At 41.1% G+C, this 26,782-nt stretch overlaps 1 protein-coding gene across 4 annotated transcripts in view; it reads right to left on the bottom strand.

Moving 5' to 3' along the window:
- FAM49B (family with sequence similarity 49 member B) overlaps nt 1-26,782 on the bottom strand; it is a 424,918-nt gene that overhangs the window by 95,829 nt on the left and 302,307 nt on the right. For 2 of the 4 annotated variants that reach the window (XM_029592024.1, XM_029592023.1), the window contains exon 5: nt 14,777-14,859. In XM_029592024.1, the coding sequence (XP_029447884.1) occupies nt 14,777-14,849 (73 nt within the window). In that variant the 5' untranslated portion in view covers nt 14,850-14,859. Of the gene's footprint in view, nt 1-14,776; nt 14,860-15,984; nt 16,068-26,782 lie in introns of all 4 variants that reach the window. The other 2 variants (XM_029592026.1, XM_029592027.1) reach the window with 2 other exon arrangements.

A 26,782-nucleotide genomic window follows, 5' to 3' on the forward strand; every position in this document is an offset into this window, starting at 1 on the left:
TGCGGCCCGTGACCAAAGGTTTTACAATGTACACTCTCCGGTGTTAACAATGTATTGTTCATAGTGCCATAGAAACATAGAAATGATGGCAGAAGAAGACCAAACGGCCCATCAAGTCTGCCCAGCAAGCTACGCACTTTATCCATTTTTTTTTCCTTTTTCTCTCTCCCACCTGTTACTATTGGCTTCCAGTACCCTCCAGCCCTAATTCCCCTCCACCCAATTTAGAGAGCAGCTCTGTATCTGCATCCAAGTGACATCCAGCTCAATTAGGGTTAGCAACCGCTGTAACAAGCAGGCCACCCCCTTGCCCCATACTCTTACCCACCCCTGTTTTTATTTTTTTGTTTTGTTTTATTTATTTATTTTTTTTGGAAATAGCAGCCCTCCATCCTTCTGCTCCGTGAAGGTGGAACACCAACTTCTGGCCACTGGCATCCCGCTCCGTGAATGCCTCTGTGGCTACTGCCGCTCCGTGCAGTGTTTGAATGCCTCCACTTTATTCACGCCCTCTAGTGCCCTTGAGATAAGCCTTATGATAGTTGTTGAATTCAAAAGAAAGACTCAAATATTCTTTAAAACGGCTGACTCGACAGTGGCCATGTTTCGCAGCCAGTCGGCTGCTTCATCAGGAGTCAATAATAGAATAGAGTCTGTTCAAATGGGATGTCAAGTCTCTATGTGAGCAATAAAATTTCTTTGTGCTGATGGTGAAGAGCTTTCTTTTGAAAAAAATTTTTGGCGATAGCTTTTGTTAGTTTTTCTATTTTTTTGAGCCGACAGGTTCGCAGTGCTGCTCTTTGTCTTCTTTTTGGGCCACACATGTGCCATGGGGATTTTCAAACGCCTGCAGCCACGTGCGTATCTGCTTGTACATGCAGAACGACGGGTTTGGCAAAAAGGGGCAGGCCAGGACAGCGCCATTAGGTACTGTCCTGCTGAAGCGCACGCCAGCAGCCGACTGGTGCACGCAACCTGCTACTACTCTGGAGAGCAGGTAAGTCTTAAAACAAAACAAAAAAGTTAGTTAGCAGGGTTTTTAGGGGGTCGGGCGGATAGGGGAAAAGGGAGGATGGTTAGCTAGGGGGCATAGGAAGTTCCATCCTAGTTTACTCCTTTATTGGAGTGGATTGGGAGGGAACTGGAGAAAGGGCCTATAGAGATGTGAATCGGAACCAGAATCGGTTCGGATTTCAGTTCCGATTCACATCTCTATAGATTTGAATCGGAACCAGAATCGGTTCGGATTTCAGTTCCGATTCACATCTCTACTATCGCATCCCTGTGTGCACCTTTTAAAATTTTCCCTCCTTTTGCGTGCAAGTCAGCCCTCGCACGTGAAGATATAAAATTGGGCATGCATATGCGTGTGGGTAGCAGATTTTATAACACGCGCGGGTTTAAAAATCTACCTATAAGATATTACTTAGATAGTAAATGGAGAGGAAAATAAGCCATTTTAAGTTAAGTATACGATGGTTTAGTATTTGAGAATGTTCTTTTTACTTTGCCTTGGATTTCTTGATTGTGGGCTGAGAGTTATACTTTTTTTTCTTTAAGGTGATGCTATATTTAATTGCTTTAGTTGCTATATTTAATTGCTTTGTCAAATGATATGCCTGAAAGAGACAGAGTCTGCACATCCACAACTGCTCGGCTCTACAACCTCTATCATTCCGTCAGAGTTCACCTGTACTTGCCCCAAGCTTTCTTGAATTTAGATACTATCCTGGGTCTCCATTACTCCACTAGGAGGCTGTGTCGTGCATCTTGGAGGTACCATGAGCCTTGGATATGCATGCCTTCTAGTTGAGCTCCCCAGCACAGGCTAGATAAATTTGTGATGAGCATAATTTTGTGTGGAAGAATTTTGAAGGTGAGACCCTCAGTCAAACTGTAATGGGAGAGCCATTCTTTGTATGGCCTGAGCCCACCGAGAGTTCAAGGTCAATTGGGCTAGTCTCATAACGTTCCATGAACTGATGCCTTGAAGATTAGCATTTTCAACATGGACTAAGTGGACTCAGAATCATCTCCATTTGCTTATAACAAAGTTTTAAGCTCTCTCATCAGGGAAATAGGACTTGGATTGAGTAATGTCTAGCAGAACCCCCATAAACTCCAATGGAGAAGATGGGCTCAGAAGGCACTTAGGAAAGTTGATTATAAATCCAAGTGACTAATACTTAAAATAGTGATCCACATTTCATCTGTCCCTGCCTGAAGTAGTTTTGATCACCCAGTCACTGTGGTAGGAAAATGCAATCTCTCCCAGCTTGTGTAAATACTGTAATGACAACCATGTATCTGGTGAAAATCCATGAGGAAGTAGCTACGCAAAAGGGAAAGATAAGGCTAGGCTCATACCACAAACCTTAAATATAACCCAATCACAGGACATATCTCTATAATTAGTGTAGACTTCCCTGCAGCTCGAAGACAACAGCTAATCTCCTCTATTTAGTAGAGGAAGAAGGCAGCCAGGAATATATTGGAATCCCTGAAAGGTCTAGGCTGGGTCAGAGTCCCCTGGTTTTCCTGGAAACCAGAAAGCACCTGAAGAAAATCCCTGCCCCTTTCCTGAACTAGGACATGTTTGACAACTTGGGCCTATAAGAGGAAGAATATTTGTGTAGAGGGAGCTTGAGCACCTTTCTGAGCAAACAATTTGAAGGAATTTCCAAAAGATGCAACTTGAAAATCAATTTGGAGGACACAACTGTCTGAAATTAGAAGGGGCCAACTGTTTATGAAAATTCTTAGTCTACCCCTACAGCAGGGGTGGCCAACTCCGGTCCTCAAGTGCCACAAATAGGATATCCATAATGAATATTGCATTCAATAGAGGCCATACCTGCAAATCTATCTCATGCATATTTATTGTGGATATCCTGAAAGCTTGCCTTGTTTGTGGCTCTCGAAAACTGGTGCTGGCTACCCCTGTCCTACAAGAAGATCTCCTGGCATTATGTACCATAAGGCTGGTTATTTCCTCTAGATACAGTAAAAAATAAATAAATAAAATCTAGATTTTGATACGGTAGTAGTACAGGGTGGCCCATGGAAAAGTAGCCTGCCTCCAATAACTGGTATTGGAGGCGGGCTACTTTTCCATGGGACACCCTGTATAAAGTTTTAAGTTTCTTAGAGCAGAGATCTCAAAACCTGAGTGTCTGGGGTAAGGCAGCCCTGAAGTACTTCTTATGAGAAAAAGGCTTTTTCTGAAACCTGCTCTGGAAACTCCAAGATGTTGAAAGTGGAATAGAAATGAAAGCAGAGAGATCCCAGAAAGTGGTCTGTTGACCTTTAATGAGGTTCAACATCATCTTCTCTCTATAAGGGTTTATGTTAAGGCAAAAATGGGCTCTATGGCTCTGGTCTGCTCAGTTTGGGGCCAGAATGGCTCAGATAATATGCAAAATCAGGCAACTGATGATCCAGATTGGTTCTCAGGAGATCAAAAAAGTATGCTGGAGCACTAAGGACATTTCTGGCATTTGGAAGACAGCGCATAAAAGATATCAGTTGAAGATCAGTGAGCTCTTAAAACTATTGCGTACAGATGCTATATGATGTGAAGATACTAAACTCTTAAGTATAAATCTTGTCTCAAGCATATACTGTGTTTATCCAAGAAGGATAACTGAATGCATGTAAGCTTTGCCCCAAATATCAGCATTTGTATCCTTGATCTAAATTAGCTGGCCCTTTTAAGCCTGCAGTATTTGCAAGTTAAGAAATGCCTGTTTCAGTCCTACACACAAATAAACCTGACACACCAGTTTGAGTGGCTTATTACTAGAGAAGCGTTTAACCTGACGATGTCAACAAGCTCCTCCTGCTTCTCCAAAGTCTGATACCCACAGCCATGTAATTCTACAGGTCTCAATGGCCATGGCACTGACTCTCAATGCTGTTTTGAATGCAACATAGCTTGACCAGCTAGATGCATTCCACACTACTCCTCTTTGTCCATAACAGTGAAAATTCTTGGTTTCCCTTCAGTGCAAACCAAGTAAACATTTACATTCCATCCCAGAGCACACACAAGTAGATGACCATATAGACTCAGTTATGAGCTATACAGGAAAAAAAAATGCAAAGTTCGGTAGTAATGACACTTCCCAATAAGATCTAGTCTTAGGTTTACAGACTGATGGGTCAAACGAATGATTTTAGGTTCCCTGGACCACTTGAGAATGTTTATGGCTACCATACTATGTCGAGGTAGCCAGATTCTGTTGAAGCCCAGAACTGCATAGACACAGCCACCAACATCTTAGGTGCATCTAGGTACTTCAGGAGGCTGGTCAAATGGGAAGCAAGTTCTTTGGGGTACATTTCTTCAAGGAGCATTTTCTGAGAAAACTAATAGTCATTGAGGCTAAGAAAAGCAACTATGGGCCAGTACACACTCAGAAGTCCTGCAGTGCCCTGTCCCTTCCTTCACATGGACTTATTAGAAAGCCATGTGGGGGAATGCTATGAGGTCTGAGTGCACTTCAATTCACAGGCAGCTTTCTTCACTGAGTTATGACGTCAAGGGCTCGAACATGATTAAGTTTGACCATACTCTTGAAGTACTATTCCTGGAGGGGCACCCTGGCCTCTGGATCCATAGCTAAGCTGGTAATCCCACGGCCATCGACCACACTTCAAGCTGTTTCTCTACATTACCTTAGAATATGCAGTTCCCTGTAAATCCTATTCTGGTCTTCTCTATTGATATTTTGTACAAGGATAGAGATACATTTTTTACATTTCGCACATGCATTGATAGCTCAAGGTAAGATACAATCAGGTACAGCAGGTATTTCTCTGTCTCCAGAGGGCTTACATTCAGTTTATACCTGAAGCAATGAAGGCTAAAGTGACTGCCCATAGTCACAAGGAGCATGAGCAGCATCTGAACCCTGGCCAACCTGTTCTCAGCCAGCTACTCTAACTACTAGGCTACTCCTCCACTCCAACATAATACAAGTACTAAATTACAAAGCTAAAAAACTAAACCTGAATGATATGGGCAAACCAAACACCTTCTAAACAGATCCTACTAATCCTCAGGAAGCATTTGACCGATGCCTCAAATGTACTGACCATATTGAGAGTGAAGTTGGCTTACACAGCCATACAGTCAAACCAAATGGCCTTCTCTTGATTCCAGGCAGGTTTGTTTTTTTGGTTTTTTTTTAATCAAACCTGTGCTATTAGCATTTGCTGTGCTCAGGTTTGGCTCATCCTCAGATTTGTTTTCAATTTTTAGAGTTGAAGTCTGAGGAATCTGCGGTCTCCGAGCTGGTCCCATCTGCTGAAATCAGTGTTGAAGAGGACATTCCAAACTTCCCGTCCAAGACCCATCTGCAACTACCAGTAGCAGAAAATCCTTACTCCCTAGCGTTAACATTTCTGTCAAGCAGAATAGTCGTGCTTTCATATTTTTTATTAGGTAGTGATTTTATTTTGTTTGTAATTATTTCCTTGTACCTTGCCCAGTGCTTATGGATGGAGCAAGTAATAAATACTTTTAAACAAACATACATTTCTCTTCCCAGTTTTGTAGTGACTATGGCAAAGGCTATCCCTTTTAATTTGGAGGTCTTAGGAGAGCTCAGGGCTTCTTTACCAGGTCACGGTTAACATTTGAACCTCCTTGCCCACAACAAGCCACACAACTCTCCCCTGTAAACTTTCCCTCTATAAATGCCCCTTCACAAATGAGTCTCCACTCTCCCTTCCCTATATGTGCCTATATGTGATGGAACTTACAAGTCATGTCTTTCAAGCCCTTATGACTTCTGAAGTAGGGAAAGATTTGTCCTGACTCATGGGCTGCACCCTCCACTTGAGGCAGTCAATCAGTTCAGGATTGCTTCATTGAGACCTAGCCACCATTACAACTTGGCTGGCTCCCAGAGGTTGCTCCTTAGATTTGAAAATCAGCCTGGAGCTGGACTTGCTCATACTGACAAGACACAGCCACCCTATCCTGCCAAGTCCAAATCGCTCTCAGCGACATCTTGTCACAGAAGCCGCAGCAATATGACTTGTGCCTGGATATCTGTAGCGTTAAACATTATGATCTGTGAGGGACATGTTCTGCAAGCAACTCTTGAAGCCGCTTGCTTGCTTTTTTTTTTTTTGGACACTGAAGAAAAATTCCAACAAACTCAAAAAGAGAAGACGTTCTCCAGTAAAGACATGTTACGCGGAAAAAATTTCCAGACCCAGTTATCAACATGGAATGCGGATTCAACATGGAATGTGGACTGCTACTTTTCAGTGACCATGAAAAGTTGAAAAATCTAACAAAAGCATTACTTGGAAAAATGCGAGCTTAGCTGAAACAGCCCCCTGCCCACTAAATTTATACCAAACTGACTCGAGGAAAAAGATTGCTGCATGTATGGTCTGGCAAAATCTTCCTACGGAATAACACTTGGGTGGCTGCATGTGTGATAGCCTGAGAGAAAACATCGCATATGCCTAGAATATTTTCTTAGAAAGCGCTGGAAGATCCTGTGTGCCAGCATAAGACAATCCAATGAGTTGGTGGTTTTGTTGTACCTGCTTGTCAGAGCGAACCAGCATTGTTTTGAGGCACCATGCTTCATCATCAAGTTAGAAACTTAGCAAACAATAAAATTCAAAGCAAACCCACGCCCATGTAAGAAGGTATTATCTTTGCAATATATAGCTCAGCAATTAGACTTTGGGTGCAATCTCCATTTCTATTTCTCCTACTAGCAAACAAGACTGTCATTGTATCCTCTTCTCTGCTGTTAGGTAGTTGGTACATCATTTCCTCGGCTCGTGTTCAGCCATTTGCAGCAGCAGCAGAACAAAGGAAACGTGACACACCAACCACTCAGCTGGCAGTACCCAGGAGCTGCCCCCCACCATGTTCTCTGGGAACAGAAAGGAACACTGAGCACTGCTAAAATGAAAGACCTAGCTGACATTTTTCAGAGTGACAAGAGGGTTACACGTATAATTTTGAAAGCTGCTGAAGACTGCTATAGAATGAAGACAAACATGGGGAAGAACAGCAAACAGTTAAGCATCAGTTTACCATTAGCGATTCATGCAGATCATGATGGCATTCCACAGAGAACTGACATAACTAATTATCAAGACTTGCCATAGATTTATTTTTTTTTTTTTAAATACTAATAATTTCATTTACATTTTAGGATTTTCTTTTTAAACCTATTCTCTAGAAACAAGGTAATAATTTAGAATATAAAGTACTAAATTGGCAATAATCACAGCAGGCAGAATACAAATAACTAATCTGCAGAATTTTTTTTTAATTAGATGAGTTTGCTGATTTGGTACATCCTTAAGGACCTGATTAATTAGACATCCCCACACCCAAAAATATTGACACCCCCCCCCCCCCCCCCCCCCCACACACAGCATGTTAAGCCATAAAAGTAATGTCCTACACAAGGGTAGTAGGCAAACTGTCCTCAACTGCTTGACACCAATCAAATTAGACAACATGAATACACGTTTATTAAATTTTCTTTATTTTTTTAAAATCTCTCCTCAAATATAACCTCTTCCTGTCGCCAAGAAAGGAGGATTCAACTCCCTTCAGAGTTACATCTAATGTTCTTTCACAAGGCACCATAACTTATAATGTCCCTACTGATAAAAGCCATAGTGAACTGAATCTGATGTAACTTCAGAAACTAGCATCCTCTTGCAGATGAGGGGAGGGGTAATTCCCATTTCTAGCAAATACTGTGCTTTGCAAAGCCTTCATTCCCCCTTGTACATTTTTCACATTCTGTCTAAAAAAAAAGTGGGAGTATTTCAGGGATCTACACAACAATCTTTCCACAATGAAATGTAAACAATAGAAAGATTTCAAAAGCAATGAAGAATAAAAGTAAGTTGTTTGCATAAGTCTTCACATCCCTTGCAGAATATTTATTATTTATTTATTTTTTATATACTGGCATTCGATCTCAATTGAGATCACACCAGTTTACATTCAGGTACTGTAGGTATTTTTCTATCCCCAGAGGGCTTACAATCTGTTTTTGTACCTGAGGCAATGAAGGGTAAAGTGACTTGCCCAAGGTCACAAGGAGCGACAGCTGGACTCGAACCCTGGTCTCCTGGTTCATAGGACACTGCTCTAACCACTAGGCTATTCCTCCTCCCTTTTCTTCAGAATACTTGGTGGAAGCCTCTTTTGCAGCAATAGTCATGAATCATTTAGGATAAATGTTTATCAACTTTGCAAAATGGGAGGGGGCAGTTTTTGCCCATTCTTCTTGGCAGTTCTTTCAAGCTGGCTAGAGTTTGTCTGTGGACTGAAGTCTTCAAGTCTGCCACAAATTTTCTATTGGAGCTTTGACTGGGCCAGTCAAGGATACTTTCTTCTTGCTGAGTCATGCCATTGTTGCTTTTGCATTGTGCTTACGTCACTACTCTGCTGAAAAATGAATCTTCTTCTCAATCCCAGATCTATGGAAGACTGGAACAGGTTTTCCTCAAGGATCTGCCTATACTCTACACCATCCATGTTTTCCTCGATCTTCACAAGCCTCCTTGTCCCCTTTGCTGCAAAATATCCCATAACAATGCTGCCACCAACACGCTTTGCCACAGGGATAGTTTTAGGATGATGTGCTTTGTTTTATACCACATAATGCTTTGCAAAGAGACCAAAACGTTCCACTTTGGTCTCATCAGAACATAAAACCTTCTCCCATATGTGTACAGTATCCCTTTAGTGTTTCTTTACAAGCACTATACGGCAGATCACATAGCGTTTCTTCAGCAGTGGCTTCCTTCTTGACATCCTCCCATAAAGGCCATATTTATGGAGTAATCTTGAAATTGTTGAACATCTTCTTAAGTCTCAGCTAGAGACCTCACACAGTTCTTTTAAAGTAATCTTGGCCCTCATAATGACTTTACGCAGCAGTTTCCAAATGGCTACTGACTTTAGAGGGATGCAGCAGTGTCTTGGTGGTATCAAACTGTTTCTTCTTTACAATGATGGACCTGGCAATGCCCCAATTTAAACATATTGACATTTTCTTATAGCCTTTCTCCAATCTGTACCTTTGAACAACATTATTATAAGTTATTTCAGCAGCAAAGGTTTTTGACCTTTGCTTCAAATTCACTTCATCCAAAACATATCTTGATTCTTTGTCCTAAATTATTTATAGGCTGCATAGGTAAGGAGAAAAAGGGAGGCGATATTGCCCCTGTACAGGTCCCTGGTGAGACCTCATTTAGAATACTTTGTACAATTCAGGAGACCACACCTTCCAAAAGATATAAACAGGTTGTAGTCTGGTCAGAGGGTGGCTATCAAATGGTCAATGGTCTTTGTTTTAAAGCATATGGGAACAGACAAAGCAGAGTTGCTTACCTGTAACAGGTGTTCTCACAGGACAGCAGGATGTTAGTCCTCACATGTGGGTGACATCTGATGGAGCCAATCACGGAATACTTTTGACAAAGTTTCTAGAACTTTGACTGGCACCTATTGGGCATGCCCAGCATAGCACTAACCCTGCATCCAGCAGGGGTCTCCCTTCAGTCTTATGTATAGTAAAAAAAGAGCATGCGAAAAATAAAATAATAAATCGCAAGCGTACCCAACTCCGTGGGGTGGCAGGTGGGTTTCGTGAGGATTAACATCCTGCTGTCCTGTGAAAACACCTGTTGCCAGAAGATGTGGTTAGTGCAGTTAGTATAGCTGTGTTTAAAAAAGGATTGGATAAGTTCTTGGAGAAGAAGTCCATTACCTACTATTAATTAAGTTGACTTAGATAATAACCACCGCTATTACTAGCAACGGTAACATGGAATAGACAGTTTTTGGGTACTTGCCAGGTTCTTATGGCCTGGATTGGTCACTGTTGGAAACAGGATGCTGGGCTTGATGGACCCTTGGTCTGACCCAGTATGGCAATTTCTTATGTTCTTAGGTAAGCAACTCTGCTTTCTCACATGACAAGCAGGATGGTAGTCCTCACATGTGGGTGAATAACAAGCTGAGGATGCCCGCGCATGTACCGAAAACACCCAAAGACGTGCAACAGGCACAACAACAGGGGTGATTCTTTGGTATACGGGCAGCCTGAATATCCCAGCGGGTGTAGAAGGAAGTTGGAGATTACACTGAGAAGAGATTGCATAGAACAGACTGGCCAAAGATAGAATCTTGTGTACCAGCCTTGTCTATGCAATAGTGTGCTGCAAAGGTATGAAGAGAACGCCAGATTGCAGCCTTACAGATATCAACGAGAGGTACAGAATGAAGGTGCATAACAGATGTTGCCATTGCCCTAATGGAGTGCGTTTTAACTCTTTCCTAAAGAGGAAGGCCTGCCTGCTGATAGCAGAAGGATATACAGTCCGCTAACCAGGAGGACAGGGTCTGCTTTCCAACGGGGATTCCCAGCTTAAGCTTGTCAAAGGACACAAAAAGCTGGGTGGATTTCCTGTGTCCTGCAGTGCGTTCCAAATAAAAGCAAGTGCATGTTTACAGTCCATTCCGCTCAGCAGGAAGTGAGTGGGGCTTTGGAAAGAAAGTAGGCAGCACTACCCAAACATGAAGAAATTTCATGTAAGAGGGGTATGTAACCAGCGCCTGTAGCTCACTGATCCTGCGAGCAGATGTTAATGCTAGAAGGAAAAAGACCTTCCAAGTGATATGTTTCAGCTCGAAGGAATGCAGAGGCTCAAACGGAGGTTTCATGAGCTGCGCTAAAACCAAAGCACCGGAGGCATTGGTGTCTGTTCCTGCACAAGTGCTGGTGTCTGAGGTCACTGGAGACCTTGGATAGCCTGGACTACAGCCTCCTGCACCATCCGATGCAATTCCTCTCGGAGCGCTGGGGTGGTGAGCCCCAGGTCCGGAGTGGGAGGCACTATGGGCAGTACCGGAGGGTCCACCAGTCCCGGTGGAGTCTCGGTAGCCCCTTCCACCGAAGGCGCGGAATGCCTCTGTGCATCCGGCTTCGAGGGCACGGGACCCTCCTCAGCCCGGATCTTCTTCATCGGTGGTTCAGACGATGGCTCCACCGACGAAGCGGAAGGCACCGGTCTTCGATGTTTGTGTCGCTGCTTCTCTCGGCGCTCCCCTTTTCCTGACTCCGGCATAGACGATGTAGACTTAGATGACTGGGAGAGCGATTGGGAATCTTCGGCCTCGGATCGACATCGATGCTTCAGTGATTGAGACGATGGCGCCTGTGGAGACTTGCAATGGAATAATAATGCCATCTTTTCCAACCGTGCCTTATGGCCCTTCGGGGTTATTTGGGCACAGTCAATACATGTCTCTACATCGTGCGACGGTCTGAGACATAAAACACAGACCAATGCGGGTCCGTGACTGACATAGTTCTCGGACAGTCAGGGCACTGACGAAAACCTGTCGCCATCGAAAAATTTAGGCCGGTCACGGTCGGTGCCGACAAGGCCTACAGAGGTCCCCGCCGGGAACAGACTGAAAAACGGTGATAAACTTACCGGACGACTCTGTGTTCGACAGTGCAGAAGGGAGACCCCTGGGGGTATAAACTTTTGCAAGTTTTGAAAATAATTTCCTGAGGAAAAAATTCCCGTCAAGAACTGTGAAGAGCTCCAAAAATCCACGTGGCTAAAGCTGTGTGGAAAAAAAAAAAAAGAGACTGAAGGGACACCCCTGCTGGATGCAGGGTTAGTGCCATGCTGGGCATGCCCAGTAGGTGCCAGTCAAAGCTCTAGAAACTTTGTCAAAAGTATTCCGTGATTGGCTCCATCAGATGAAGTCACCCACATGTGAGGACTACCATCCTGCTTGTCTTGTGAGAAAGATCTAAACATGTACATCCTAGAAGAAAGAAAAGATAGGGGAGATATGATAGAGAAGTTTCCATGCACAAGAGCAACCCTCTTTCAATGGAAAGAAGGCTCTAGAACAAGGGTTCATGGAATAAGGGTGAAAGGGGTGTAAACTCAGGAGTAATTTTAGGAAATATTTGGTTACAAAAAAGATGGATGCAAAGAACGGCTTCCCAGTGGAGGTGGTGGAGACAAAAACAGTATCTAAATCACAGAAAGTCTAGGATAAATCTAGGGGATCTCTAAGGGAATGATGAGAATTATAAAACTTAATTGGGCAGACTAGATGGATCATATGGTCTTTTTCTGTCGTAACATATAAGCTCAACTACTGTGACTGGACATAGATGGGATCTATTAAATTATGGACCTTAAGACAATTTTTTGAAGCAGAGCTAAAATGGGTTTGCCATGATAAAACCTGTGAAGACTTATGCAATCAAGACTTTAGGGTTTTTTCACTAATTACTATAGTTTTGGAATATTTCTATAATTATTTCACAATGAAAGTATAGATTATGTTATATAGATCAGTGAAAAACTAATTTAATGCATTTTGATTTGTATTTTCTAGACAGCAGATTGTGACAGTGTGAAGACCTTTGCACTGCATTTCACTGGTATTGTATATTCACACAAGTTTTACATAAAATAATTTCCTCTCATGTAAAACTAATGCAAGCCAACCAAAGTAGGTTATGCTCTGTTGAAAGGCCAAACAATATTAAACTGAACACATCCAGTTCAATGAACCTATGTATTTTAGATGTTAACAGTGCTTATAACAATTTCACTGTTCATAAAGTACTGTAGTTGTGCAATATGAGAAAAATAAACTTGTATTAGTACCTTTAATAGACTTAAAGTATAGCTTTCTGTTGAGCAAAAGAAATATTAAAAACTACAACAAATCAATGGCAAGTCTTGAAAAAAAATTCTGCCCTACATCAAAGTCAAAATTCTGTAAAATGCAAGACATCTCAAACAAGGTACAAAGAAACACACTAACACAAAACATTCAACATGAAAATGTTCTACATTCAGCCATTTGTTCTATTGGGTTCCCTGATTATGTTGTATACATTAAATGGGCAGTTTACACAACCCATGCTTCTGCCACTGAAGAGACAAGTGCTAAAGCACATGCACTAAAACACAAAAATCTGCCAAATTTCTATTAAACATAGTCCCAGCTTTGAATCAAATTCTTGAATGACTAAATGAGAACTGAATATTTCATTCCATTGGCATTAAAGCAAGTTATCTGTTACCATACTTTTTGTATGCAACATGACAGGTGGTGGTTTGTGGTGTCAGTGATGAGACACAAGGCAAAGATCAGTCACTTAAAGTCACCCAGTGGGTCACAAATCCATATGGCACACGCCATGACTTGCGTTATTACGTTATTAGAGTGGAGAAAAAAAGTAATTTGAAAAAGTAGATTTGAAGTCATGTATTTGTTTGTCATTGGGGATTTGCATTAAAAATAATCAAGAGTATGGGCAGAAATTAGGCTTAACCTAAATCTTAATTTAGCTCAATTAATATTGGACTAATTCAAACTTTTGCCACAGATATTTTTATATATGTTAATATAGCAATCTTTTTTAGCAATGAGAAAAAGGATTTGATACACTGCATAAATTTTAAATAAAATAAGTTTTATTAAGATGTCTACATAAATCATTCATTTTAATTGCCCACTAAAAAAAAAAAAAAGTTTACTTTAAGCAGCTTCCATAAGCTATGCTGTGGTTTATGGAATGCATGAATTTGTGAATTTATAAAGATTAAAATAATTGAAATTTATATTTCAGCTGAAATGTTACTCAATTTTTGCTAATTCAGACTATTCTTTACAGGGATTTTTAAAGAATATGGATGGAAACATCGTATCCTGCAAAAATTGTGGGAACATTTTATTTTAAATTGAAATATTTTCAACAGTATCTCATAATATATGGTAGCTTGAAGCATAATGATGAAAGCTGAGAAAATAAAGCAGAAGTGCAGCCCAAGCAAAATGAGAACACACACATACATGCACGGCAGTCATGTACCTGCCATTCTCATCCCATGCAATATTAACAACAAAATAAAAAGAAATGCCAACAAGGTATGCTGCCAACCTTTTATTTGGTTTTTTTCTTTAGCACTTGGATCTCAGGCCAATTTCAACTTTTACTGTGGAAAAGAGGGCCTACTATTTACAAAAGACTGTAGGCAATATGTGAGTTCTCCGGTGCAAAGCCAAAAACCACAAAGGTTTACATGTACCTTTTGGAAGGCTACCCCTGGCTACAGAGCTATGAATGGCTTCCAAGAACAAAGTGCAGAGGTAGAGCGAGTAGTAAAATGAAGATTATGCTCCACTTTGTGAAGAGCTTGTTCTGATGCATTAGTTTTCAGATTATCCATTGGAGAAAGCTTTCATATCCTACCATAGAACATATTTTAAATATAAGGACCTTCCTTTTGGATGTGCTACAGGCTAGCAACAAGAGCTAGGAACCAAAGTGATGGGCCCAGAATGGAGGAATAATGAAGTTTTGGGTGAACACAAAAGAGAACATATTACAACATGAAATGCAGTTTGCCTTCAGCTCAGATTTGGAAAGGCAAGTAATAAAATCTAAAATCCGAATTAAAAGTCATATTCATGCTAGACATTTCCTTTAATAGAAACGTATTGCTCTATCCTTTGCACACACAATAATCTAGAAAAGTATATATCGAGTTTACTATTGGCTTCTAGAATGAATCTGATGAAACTTCATGGAACCATTCATAGCTCATCAAGCAAAGAAGCAAAAGGGTGGTAGAAATGTTGGCACACGATATGTTTAGTGCCAGAGACGAGTGCAGTCTACTGCAGGCAAAGAGAAATAGAGATATAAAATCATCTTCTCACTTTCAAAATCAAGGAAAAAATTTGGCCCCTGTTCAAGGTCTGTGCAAGTCAAAACTTTAAGAAGGTTCCCCATGTTAAGGTACCTGTCAAGACAAGAATAAGAAAAGAATATCCCTTTACAAAACACAGCCCAAATGCAGTAGGACAAAATTAGGGAGGGAAATGAGAGCTCAGGCATAAATGCATCTTCCTTGTACCTTGGTGCACATTATTCCCATAAAGTGCCAGCTGCTGAACCTGGAGAAGCTCTGTGGTTTTCCTGTACAAGACAACTTTTATTTGACAGATGTCACCATCATCATCTTATTTGCCCCACCTTAAACTAAAGCTTTATAGTGAATAAATCTTTCTTAGATAGTAGCATAGCTATATATATCTAATATGCAACCTGAACCTTTATAAGAAGGTATTTCTACTAATTGCATAAAAAATACTTTCAGATTTTCAGAATTTCAGATTCAGATTTAAGATGCTTTCTTTCCAATCATAGTAAAAAATATATATATAAAATTTAGTGTATTTACATTTTCACAATCCGGAATGAGTGACAACAAATCCTGAATGCCACAACATTAACTTGGAGTTTGATTTTAGATTTACTTACAGCCTAATTTACTAAGGCTTCTCTCTCCCATTGTGTCTATGAGATAAAGCTTAGCAAAATTAAGCCTTTAATTTGGAACCTATGTATTCATATTAGTTGAATACAGAAACATATCATCATTGTTAAATACTCTGGTGATTTGGTTTTGCTAATCATATGCATATTAGTTGCCATAACTCACTATAGTCAATTATAGCTTTCAAAAGAAATGAATTTTCTTGTTTTATCCTATTAAGCTTTGGCATGAGTAAATTAAATGCAACAAAGCCGGATGCTTACTGACAGGACAAATAGTGCAAACAATTATTCAGTATATGTTATGCTCTCAAGACAGAATAGATTTTCACTACAAGGCTCTTTACTGTGCAGGCATACAAGAGGATGTTACTGACCACAAATGATCCAAGTTAGTTCTAAAAAATTATATATTACAGTAAAATGAAAGTATTCAGTCATTAAAACCATGCAGCTTTTTTTTTTTTTCATTAAACTGTGGTTTCTCAACTGATACTTCCCCTCGCCTTCACTCTGGTGGTGGAAATAAAATTATCTTTCACTGTTACCGGTTTAAATGCACCATCCGTGAAAGGCTGAAGAGACTTACTTTCAAAATCCAAGAAAAAATGTGCTGCATTGTGGTCTATGTCTCTGGTTAGCACCTTAATGAGATTACCCATGCCAGCAAACCTAAAAATAAAAAACGGCAAGATCATTTAGTTCCAGTCATTCTCAGCAGAAGGCTGGGGTTCAGTTAGCACTGGCTCCTTTGAGGTTTCCTACTGTATGTATGCAAGTCCACCAGTGCAAGGATGGACTATGGTCTGATGCAAATGATGGTATCACCTAGATGTCCTCAAACATTGTTCACCCCCCAAAAAATGATGGGCAACAGAAAAAACAAGAATAATGTACCAATTCAATATGATGCACCTGTGGAGATGGGGGGAAAAAAATCATTGCATACAGATGGTAAATCAGATTTCCAATGAAGTCCTACAACCAGACTGTGGTACAGAAGTTATTCAAAAACATAAAATGCTGAACAAATCCAACTGGAATTTTCTTTAAGAAAAATATGCAGCACAGATTACTTTGCTTAAGAAATTTTCGGCTGCTTTGGGATTCCACCTTGAATTGGAACCGGACTCTATTAGGGCTATGGTATAACATCTTAATTCGCACCTACCTGGTATTTTGTTTCCTCTGCTCAGTCCAGTAGCAAAAGTCCTCAACCAGTGGCTACAAAACATAACTCCATCTGGAACCCAGCAAACGTGAACCCTACATCTGGCTACTAGGTGTCACTGTGAAGCCATGACAGACTTCCCCCTCCAGCCCCAGCCTGTGAAGGGAAGAGAAGTCTGGTCTGGAAAAGCAAAGCTGTTTACCAGGAACCGGTGTTCTCTGAGCACAGCAAGATATTAATCCTTACTGACTGGCAATGCCATCAGATGAAGCAATCACTTCAAAGCTGCTAGAGCTTTCTGACATGACCTACTGTGCATGTTGTCCCGTGTTTTGGCGTTCACTAGGGCCCACTCAGTTCAGTATATAGCCCCAATAATGGAGAAAATCTACTATTCCATCAGGAATCCCCATCCAAACAACGTGATATGAATCTGTATCAACCTGGAAAATCTTTTCCATGGAAGCTGATCTCAGGTGGGCTGCTGATGCTGCCAAGGCTGACATGCCAACGCTTAACATGCTCCTCCAAAGTCAAGCCTGCACAAAAGACAAGTCCTTAATATCTAATAAAATAGAATAACAGCAATATTAAGTCTACTGGGATAAAAAAAAAAGCTGGGTGGACTTTATGGGCTTCAGGCTGCTCCAGGTAGAAGGCTAAGGCTCCTTTCCAATCCAAACTGCAAGGCTCATTTACCTTTGTAGACATGTAGCCTGGGAAAGAATGTTGGAAGGATGATTTATTGGTTAAGGTGGAAGTCTGACAATACATTAGGCATGAAATTAGGATGCACATGCAGAACTACCATTTTATTAAAAATTTAGTATACGACAGATATGCCACTAGAGCTTGGTGCTCACTGATTGCATGCTACAGTGACCACCACCAAAAATATGACCTTCCAGGTCAGGTATTTCAGTTCACAGGATCCTAATAGCACAACAGAGCTTTCAATCAATGGATTAGGACCATTCTGATATCACAACACACAGCTAAAGCTTGATGGGAGGCTTCAGTTGAAGCAAACCCCACATGAACCTGACAGCTAAAGGTTGTACAGAGATGGGATTACCTTCTACATAATGATGGCACATGCCAATCGCACTGGACATGAACCATAACTGAGTTAGTGTTGAGGGCAGACTAACAGATGTAGAATGTATTCAAACAGTTTTTGTGTGGGTTGGGAGAAAGTATCTAGTGTCATTCCCTCACACCAGAAAGCATACCTCTTCCACTTAAAACTATGAGACCTTCTAGTGGAATGTTTTCTAGAAGCCAGTAGAAAAACATGAGACATTACCAGGCAGGTTTGAGGAACCAAATACTACTCTCCTCTAAACATCCAGACTGTGAGAGCTAGGGACCCTATATAGGGATACAACTTCATTTCCTGATTCTGTATGAGTCTGAGAATTTACAACTGAATTGAATTCCTGATGGACAACTACCATAGGAGTCCAAATCAAATATGTCTTGGCCAACAAAGGACTATTAGAATCACAGTCCCCCAGGCTCTTCTGAGTTTTAGGAAAGTTGTTGCCATTAGAGGACTTGGAGGATACACATATAGAAGGCCCTCTCTCCAATGCAGGGAGAAAACATAAGAGTCTAGTTTGCCCTGTGCCCCTTTCACCAAACAGAACTGTGGAATTTTTCTGTACAGAGAAGAGAAACAGATCCACCACATGTGTTCCTCACCTAGAGAATGTCCAGTTTGCTACCTCTCTGTTCAGAAGCTCGTCACATGGTTCCAGGTACTAAGTGAGTTTGTCTGCAAAAAAAATGTCTTTGCCTCCGAAGATGTACAATTCTCAGGGCCAACCTTGGAGATGCCCAGATCTGCATTGGACAGCAGTCCAACGGAGCATAACCAACCTTTTTCTAGAAAGGGGTTACAATGCCAAGGAAACTAACTTTTCTTTCAACAACTTGTTCAAGGCTCTTGGGCAAATGATGGTATGTGTCATCCTAGAATCAGCTGGAATAAAATCTCCATCCTTTCTCAAGGTGAAAAGGGCTCCACTGATTTGACCTCTAAGAGGGAAGAAAGGTCCTCAATTAGTAGTTCCTGATGCTGAGAGTGGGCAATTTGTAGTCAGTATCCGTTCCGCATTATACTGAACTCAATTATCTGAAATTATACTGGGCCAGCTGTTTATGTAAAATCTTAGTCTTCCTTCAAGAAAGGTCCTCTTAGATACCAGCTATGTCTGTCTGCCTGGATCCAGATTTTGACTGAAACCTTGAGACTGACAGGGACAAGGGAGCAGAAGATGATGCCTCTTCAGAAGATACAGGTACTGCCTCCAGTACCCCACTCAAGTACCTCCTAAATGGCGTAGAGGATATTTCATAAGTGACTGCAAAGAGAATCTGAAGCATGGCATAGTCTTCTGTTCCAGTGCTTCTACAACCTTGCCTAAAAAAAACAACCCAGAAAAAGAGAAAGGCTTCTCCCTTGCACAGCATGTTTGCAAGCTTTTCCTGCACATATGATCTGAGTTTTGAGGCCTGCAGCCCTGAGTCTTTAGGTGCCTATGGAAGAAGCTCTCAGCACAAGTTCAAAATCATAGGTGGCCCTGACTAAGTATTTTCCATGCTCTATACTTTTGTCTTCTAGTGCTTCAAAGTCATCATATTTCTCATAAGATACACTGACAGACCTTTTACAGTATATACATTGACCCATGAAGAATTGGTAAGATGCTATGAGAGCAGACAGTATAATATTTTGATAAACCTGCCTCCCAACAAGGTCAAGAGTATGAGGATCTCTTCTAAGAGATCATCAAGAGGTAACTTTTCAACCTCTTTGCCCTTCCTGAAAGCAAATTCGACTACCACGACTGATGAGGTAGCTGTTTTTAAAATCTTTGAGTCTGCTGGACCCAATACATGGTATAGGCCTTTTTATTAAGGAAGAGATACAGAGAGAGAGATCTCCCACATTCTCATCTGCACCTCATTGAGAACATTGATAGACAATTACACATCTTTAGGAGAATGTTCCATAAACTTGTTCTGGACTCAACTTCCTTCTCCAAAGTAAATGGAATGTTTTTGCAATTACTTGACAAAATCAGTGAAGGGAAGGTCTTCAAATGGAAAATTTCTTTCCTGTGAAGGAGAGGTATATAAAAGGAGACTTGCTGACACACCTGATCAGTGTAGTCTTCAGATCCACAATCCCTACCTCCAGGAATACTCAAGACAAACAGAATCATATACTATTAGAGTCTGTACCCGATTAGCAACCAAGGCCTCAGTGTGAAGTACCCTTTGACTACTGGGATCTAGACTCCAATGCAATTTGATGCCTTGGTAAAGCTTCCTCCCATCTAATGTACTGGAAAATGCCAAGTGTGGCTTATACCAATTCTGATGTCCCTTGGGATTAGATGCACCTCTGTCTTCATCGCTATGAATGCACCAACACCTACAAGACAGTGACCTAAAGCCTCCTTGATCCTTCTATCCAACTCAACTACTATCAATGCTATAACAGCAGGAAAGATGATATCTTCTTGAGGTGTGCTGACAACCTGGGCCCTCGGACTGACATGATCCCCTGGGTTGTTTGAAGAGCAAGGAGCCCTCTTGCAAGGCTGCTTATAAAGATGTATTGCTGCTGCCTATATCTCCATGTGCTCTGCACCATGAATTAAGAAGGACTGACATACTTCTTAGCCTTTGCTTCTTGCACTGCATCAGTGTTCCTTGATGGAAGTACTGATGAAGTAGAATCCTTTGCTTTCATTAGGTGGGAGAAACTAGTAGATATTCTGTTACCATGACATCTACTAGTGCTCAACTTTGAGGATGAATGATAATTCTTCAAAACCTATGCACCTCTGGTGTCCTTCAAGATTGATGATGCCAATGTCACTGGATCACCTGAGACCTGAAAAATCTTTTCATGTGCTTTTGACGAATATGAAAACCCTGAGAAGCATCTTCTGTTAGGTGTCACAACCAGGAATATTGTGCCTAGCACCCAGACACATTGTAAGACACATTGTAAGGATCAGTTATTGATATTATGCAGCTGCACCTTTTTGATGCCACTGGCCTTCTCCTGGGGTTTAAGGCAAAAATCAACCACAGCAAAATCAAATGATGATTCTCAGCGTACTTGAATTACTGCCAATACAGACCACAAAAAAAAAAAAAGAAAGAGAACTAGAAAATTTGATGAAAAAAACCTAATGAGAAAGCCAAACTAAGGGAGAGCCACTGCAAAAAAAATGTAATTAATTCTCAGAAAAGTACCATGAAAGACTTACTGTAAAAAAAGATGACAATGGGTTCCGCAGAAAGAAAACGAGCTAAGGAAACCCATGCGAATGCTGTGAGGCAGGACACCCCAATACAATCAAATCAGAAAGCTCTAGTAGTTTTGAAGTCTGTGCACAACCTGGACTCCATCTGATGTCACTCATTTACAAGAACTGTATAATCCTGCTTTTCCTCTGAGAACTGAACATAGATTTTCAGTACAGCAGTACACAGCATTTGCCATTGAGCCACCAGACCGAGCCCCATGTGGGACATTCTTGTAAAAATATATTGTTTTTATACCACCCTCCTTGAAACAAGTTCATCCCAAGGCAGTTTACATCAAGCAAATACATTAAAAATACATAATACAGTAATAAAATACAATACATACAGTACAGCATAAAAATACATCAGAAATACAGCAATATCTGTCTTTTACTAAAGCTTAGTTTGGTTTAGCCCAAATGCTTGTGAGTTAGATTATAGTCATACACTTTACTCAATTATCAAGGGGTCATCTCTGAGGTCAGATTGGTTAGTCAAGATTTGGGCACATATGTTACCGTTATTGAAGGATTTTCATTGGTTACCAACTGTGATCTGAATAAAATTTAAGAATGTGTGTCTGACTTTTAAAGCATTTTGCAGAAATCTTCAGCAGTATTTGGCTATGTGGTTAATCAATGAGTTCTAGGCAATCTGACAGTGGCTGTATATAAAATACTGGAATTTCTGCATGTGCACAACGATTTCCAGAAAACCTGTCGATTTGCTTCTAACAATGATCTGCTTATATCATCAATTGCTAAAGCTACAGTTCTAATCCATGGTTTAGTGTTTTTAATATAGACAGTTGTATACACATGAGAGATAAAGGGTTATTTAAAGTGATATTGCAGACAGACAAAATAACCCGCTTTCTAACATCTAAAAAATCTAAATAATACAACTTCATGGTTACATTTTAGTCCTGTCCCTTTATGAAAGGCACACACTTTGAAAACCAAAACCTAAATTAGGAAATTAAGCAAAAACAAAGCTATAAACATGTTAAAGTCTACAGCTTCATTAACCTGATGCAAAGGTTTCCCAAAGAGGTAAAGCAGAACCTAACAGTGAAAAACAAAAACTGAAATCTGAGCACAAATTGCAGTACAGTTTCACATTTAGCTGTCTCTTATTAAAAAAAAACCCCCAAAACACACATGCCTGATTTTCAAAAGTATTTACACACAAAAACTTTACTTTTGAAAATGCACTTTACCCATGTATGCAGGCTTTTGAAAACTGCTACAATATATGCCATTGAATCGTCAATATTATTTTATCTGTTAAGTGTACTAAACACAGATAAAGGGCTTTTGAAAATTGCTTCGATAGTATGTTATATTTACATGCGTAACTCCTTTTAAATTCACCTGAATCGTTTTAACATTTTGAATACTTGCTTGGCCTGCCAATAAAGTTAAACTGGCCTTCAGGAATCAATTGCAGTACTATCCAATCTGAGGTTTAGTCATGGAAAGGGTACAGATAGGCAAGAAGACTTTAGTGTATGTATTTAATCATATATGTACATGCTTGTAAATTGTTTTGAATACAAAGTGTATAAGTGCAGATAGAAAGATAGACTAATAACCTATTTTATATGGACATGTTTTACCTTCAGACAAACAATACAATGAATTTAGCATTTTCTTTAAATAGCTTTTCACAAAATGAAATAGGATTTTCATTTTAAAGATGTAGAGTGTTCACAGAAACCTCAAGATTTAGCAGCCTCTGTACTAAAGTGCAGTAACAGACTTACACAATGGGTGATTCAGCCCCAATATCCCATGATAAACAGCTAGTTATTCTGTATGACATACAGAATTACTTAACAGTACCATCCAATATTAATCTTAGCTAGTGGAAAGGCAGTAATAGCAGGGGGAAAAGCAGTACGGTAATTAGATTGACTAACAGCAGCAAACTTACCTGTGATTCCCCCCCCCCCCCCCCCACCATGTACTATAAAAAAGCCTAATCAATAAACTTACTTGTAGACAGCACTGCAGGAAGACTGCAAAGACGAGAGAAAAGAAAGGATGAGAAAGTGGAAGGAGACTTGGTGTCAAAGAGGAGCAACAGAAGGAAGTCGCAGGCTGGAAAGGGATCTCCCCTTCATCATCCTGAACCAATGGGTGTAGCAAGACAAACAATGAGCACACAGAGAGGCTGCTGTGCAGATCCCGGATCCATAACATTCAAGGAAAATGCCCTTCTCAACTAGCTCCTGATGCCCTATTCAGCACACCTTGGGCAAGAGTTCTGCCAGAAGTCCAGAGAAGGAAAAGGACAAGCTGTGGAAGGAAACAGCCATGGCTATCACCTGTTTGGAGTTGTCCCAGCATACTACAAACTACTGCAATAAGAGGGTCGAGGACGACAAGCAACTACACCAGGATACACTATCTAAAATATAGCCTAATCCTACCAAGGCAACACAGACCACACTTCATCCAGATCTGTAACAGACAAAAAGGCTGAAAGCCATCTTGGGAAAGGAAAAGACTGAAGCCATAGAACAGAGTTCCTAACCCTAGAAAAAGCAGCTCAATACTGCTGATCCACTTGGTATTTCAGAAAGAAAATATTTGGGTAGTATCAAAAAAACCAAATAAACGTGTATCCCATTTCTGCAGAAGAATCTTACAATTGCTAAAACTGTTTCAACAGCATCTTATCAGCCTGAGCCCACATCACACTTGTGCTCTAGATTTCTTGAAAAATCCTGCCGATGTTTTTGTTTTGTTTTTTTTAGTTTTCCTGCAGGAAGCTACTACCTATGGCATAGCCCTGGCCCACCCAATTATTTTTGCAGGGCTAATAAGACGCTGCCTACTTAGAATTTTGAAAGAGCCCATGGAAGGGAAAAGAGTAAGTGTGGGAACCAGGCTAGCACCACAATGGCAGGAGAAAAGCAACTTGTTGGTAGCCATTGACTGCAGGAACTGGGGATATCTCAGTACTGCTGAGGCAGTCTAGGCCCGGCAGGATTAAGCAGCAGTTGGAAGATCAGTGGCAAGGAAGCATGCTCTTTTGGCACAGTGTTGGCGCACCACCCAACAAGAGTCTGCGCAGAGGTATTTCAAGTAACATCAATTAACATCATAAAAAAACTCAAACCCCTCCTCCACACCCACGATTTCTGTACAGTCGTACAGACCACAATGCTCACAAAACTAGACTATTGCAATTCCCTATTACTAGGACTCCCCGCCACCACCATCAAACCCCTCCAAATTCTACAAAACTCCATGGCTAGAATCATAACAGGCACACAAAAAAGGGAACACATCACCCCCATACTAAAAGACCTACATTGGTTACCCATCTCCTTCCGCTCACAATACAAAACCCTCACCATCCTTCACAATTCCCTACACAAACATAATCACACCTGGCTAGACGAAATGCCTCGTTACCGTTCCTCCGACCGACCCACAAGAACAACCCATGCAGGTACTCTGCACACCCCATCTCTAAAGACAGCACATTCCACGCACACCAGAGAGAGAGCCTTCTCCGTCGCTGGCCCCACCCTCTGGAACTCCCTCCCCACCCTCCTACGCCAAGAGACATCCCTGCAAACTTTCAAGAAAGGAGTCAAAACATGGCTATTCCGACAGGCCTATCCCGACACAAACCAAATTTAATTTCTCCCCAGCCCCCCCTGTTCGAACTTTATCCATCCCATCCTTTGTTTCCCTCACTTCCCCCCGCACTACCCATAGATACCCTAGAAGAAACAATATCCCCCCCCTACTGCTTAGTTTATCTCTTTTTGATCATGATCGGTTAATGTGTCCTTTTGTAAGAAATAGTATTTGGTTCTAAGGTTACATTGTTATGGTTTTACTTTTATGTTATACTTTGTACATTGTTTTATTGTTTTATTGTATCGCCCACCTGAGTTCTGTGTAAACCGGCATGATGTGCTGCACGAATGTCGGTAAATAAAAGTTAATAAATAAATAAATAAATAAATACTGTTGAGGCAGTCTAGGCCCGGCAGGATTAAGCAGCAGTTGGAAGATCAGTGGCAAGGAAGCATGCTCTTTTGGCACAGTGTTGGCGCACCACCCAACAAGAGTCTGCGCAGAGGTATTTCAAGTAGCGGCACGGCACACAGCAGGCCCTGGGGGGAGGGAACAAAGATCTGCATCTGGTCCAGCACGGCACAGTATCCTTGCAACGCTGCACCACTCAAGAAGCTGCGGAGGCACTTTCAGTCGAGGCACTGCAGCAGGGCTGGGAAACAGGGAGGATCAGCATCAGCATGGCTCAGCAGAGGACTGAGGACACAGAGACTGATACAGGTTAGAGAGCACAGATAAGGCAGTGTGAGAGCAGGAGGCCATTTGAGGTTTGAGCACTGCTGTCTCAATGTGCTGTAGCATTTTTTAGTTTGCCGGAGTGTGTGAGGTGACTGGGGCGCTTGTGGGAGACAGAAGTGGAAAAGAGATGGCTGGAGATGGCCTGGACTGGGGGCATGGAATAAGTGTGAGTGGACTGCTGTCTCACAGCAAGTAGGGGGGGCATTAATTTCAATTCTTAGAATTAGACTTGAAAGCAGATATAATTTAGCTTTCATTCAGGGATGGATTTAAGATTTTGGAGCCCAGAAATACAATGCCATGTGGCACCCCTATTTATTATTTGATTTATATTCCACTTTTTCATAAGAACATAAGAAATTGCCATGCTGGGTCAGACCAAGGGTCCATCAAGCCCAGCATCCTCTTTCCAACAGAGGCCAAACCAGGCCACAAGAACCTGGCAAGTATCCAAACACTAAGAAGATCCCATGCTACTGATGCCAGTAATAGCAGAGGCCATTCCCTAAGTCAACTTGATTAATAGCAGTTAATGGACTTCTCTTCCAAGAACTTATCCAACACTAACTGCACTAACCACCATCCTCTGACAACAAATTCCAGAACGTTGAGTGAAAAAGAATTTTCTCCGATTAGTCTTAAATGTGCTACTTGCTAACCTCGGAATGCCCCCTAGTCCTTCTATTATCCGAAAGTGTAAATAACCGATTCACATCTACTCGTTCAAGACCTTTCATGGTTTTAAAGACTATCATATCCCCCCCCCCACCCAAATCCATCTCTTGTCCAAGCTGAATAGCCCTAACCTCATCAGCCTTTCCTCATAGGGGAGCTGTTCCATCCTCTTTATCATTTTGGTTGCCCTTCTCTTTACCTTCTCCATTACAACTATATCTTTTTTGAGATGCGGTGACCAGAATTGTACACAATATTCAAGGTGCGCTCTCACCATGGAGCGATAGAGGCATTATGACATTTTCCGTTTTATTAACCATTCCCTTCCTAATAATTCCTAACATTGCTTGCTTTTTTGACTGCTGACACTGAGCCAACGATTTCAAAGAATTATCCACTATGATGCCTAGAGCTTTCTCCTGGGTGGTACCTCCTAATATGGAACCTAACATTGTGTAACTACAGCAAGTGTTTTTTTCCCCTTATATGTAACACCTTGCACTTGTCCACATTAAATTCCATCTGAAATTTGGATGCCCAATCTTCCAGTCTCGCAAGGTCCTCCTGCAATGTATCACAATCCGCCAGTGATTTAACTACTCTGAATAATTTTGTATCATCTGCAAATTTGATAACTTCACTCGTCGTATTCCTTTCCCGATCATTTATAAATATATTGAAAAGCACCGGTCCAAGTACAGATCCTTGGGGGCACTCCACTGTTTACCCTTTTCCACTGAGAAAATTGACCATTTAATCCTACTCTGTTTTCTGTCTTTTAACCAGTTTGTAATTCACGAAAGGACATCACCTCTTATCCCATGATTTTTTAGTTTTCTTTAGAAGCCTCTCATGAGGGACTGTGTCAAACACCT

This window comes from Rhinatrema bivittatum, chromosome 2, assembly GCF_901001135.1.
Source record: "Rhinatrema bivittatum chromosome 2, aRhiBiv1.1, whole genome shotgun sequence".
In the NCBI taxonomy this organism is placed as follows: Eukaryota; Metazoa; Chordata; class Amphibia; order Gymnophiona; family Rhinatrematidae; genus Rhinatrema; species Rhinatrema bivittatum.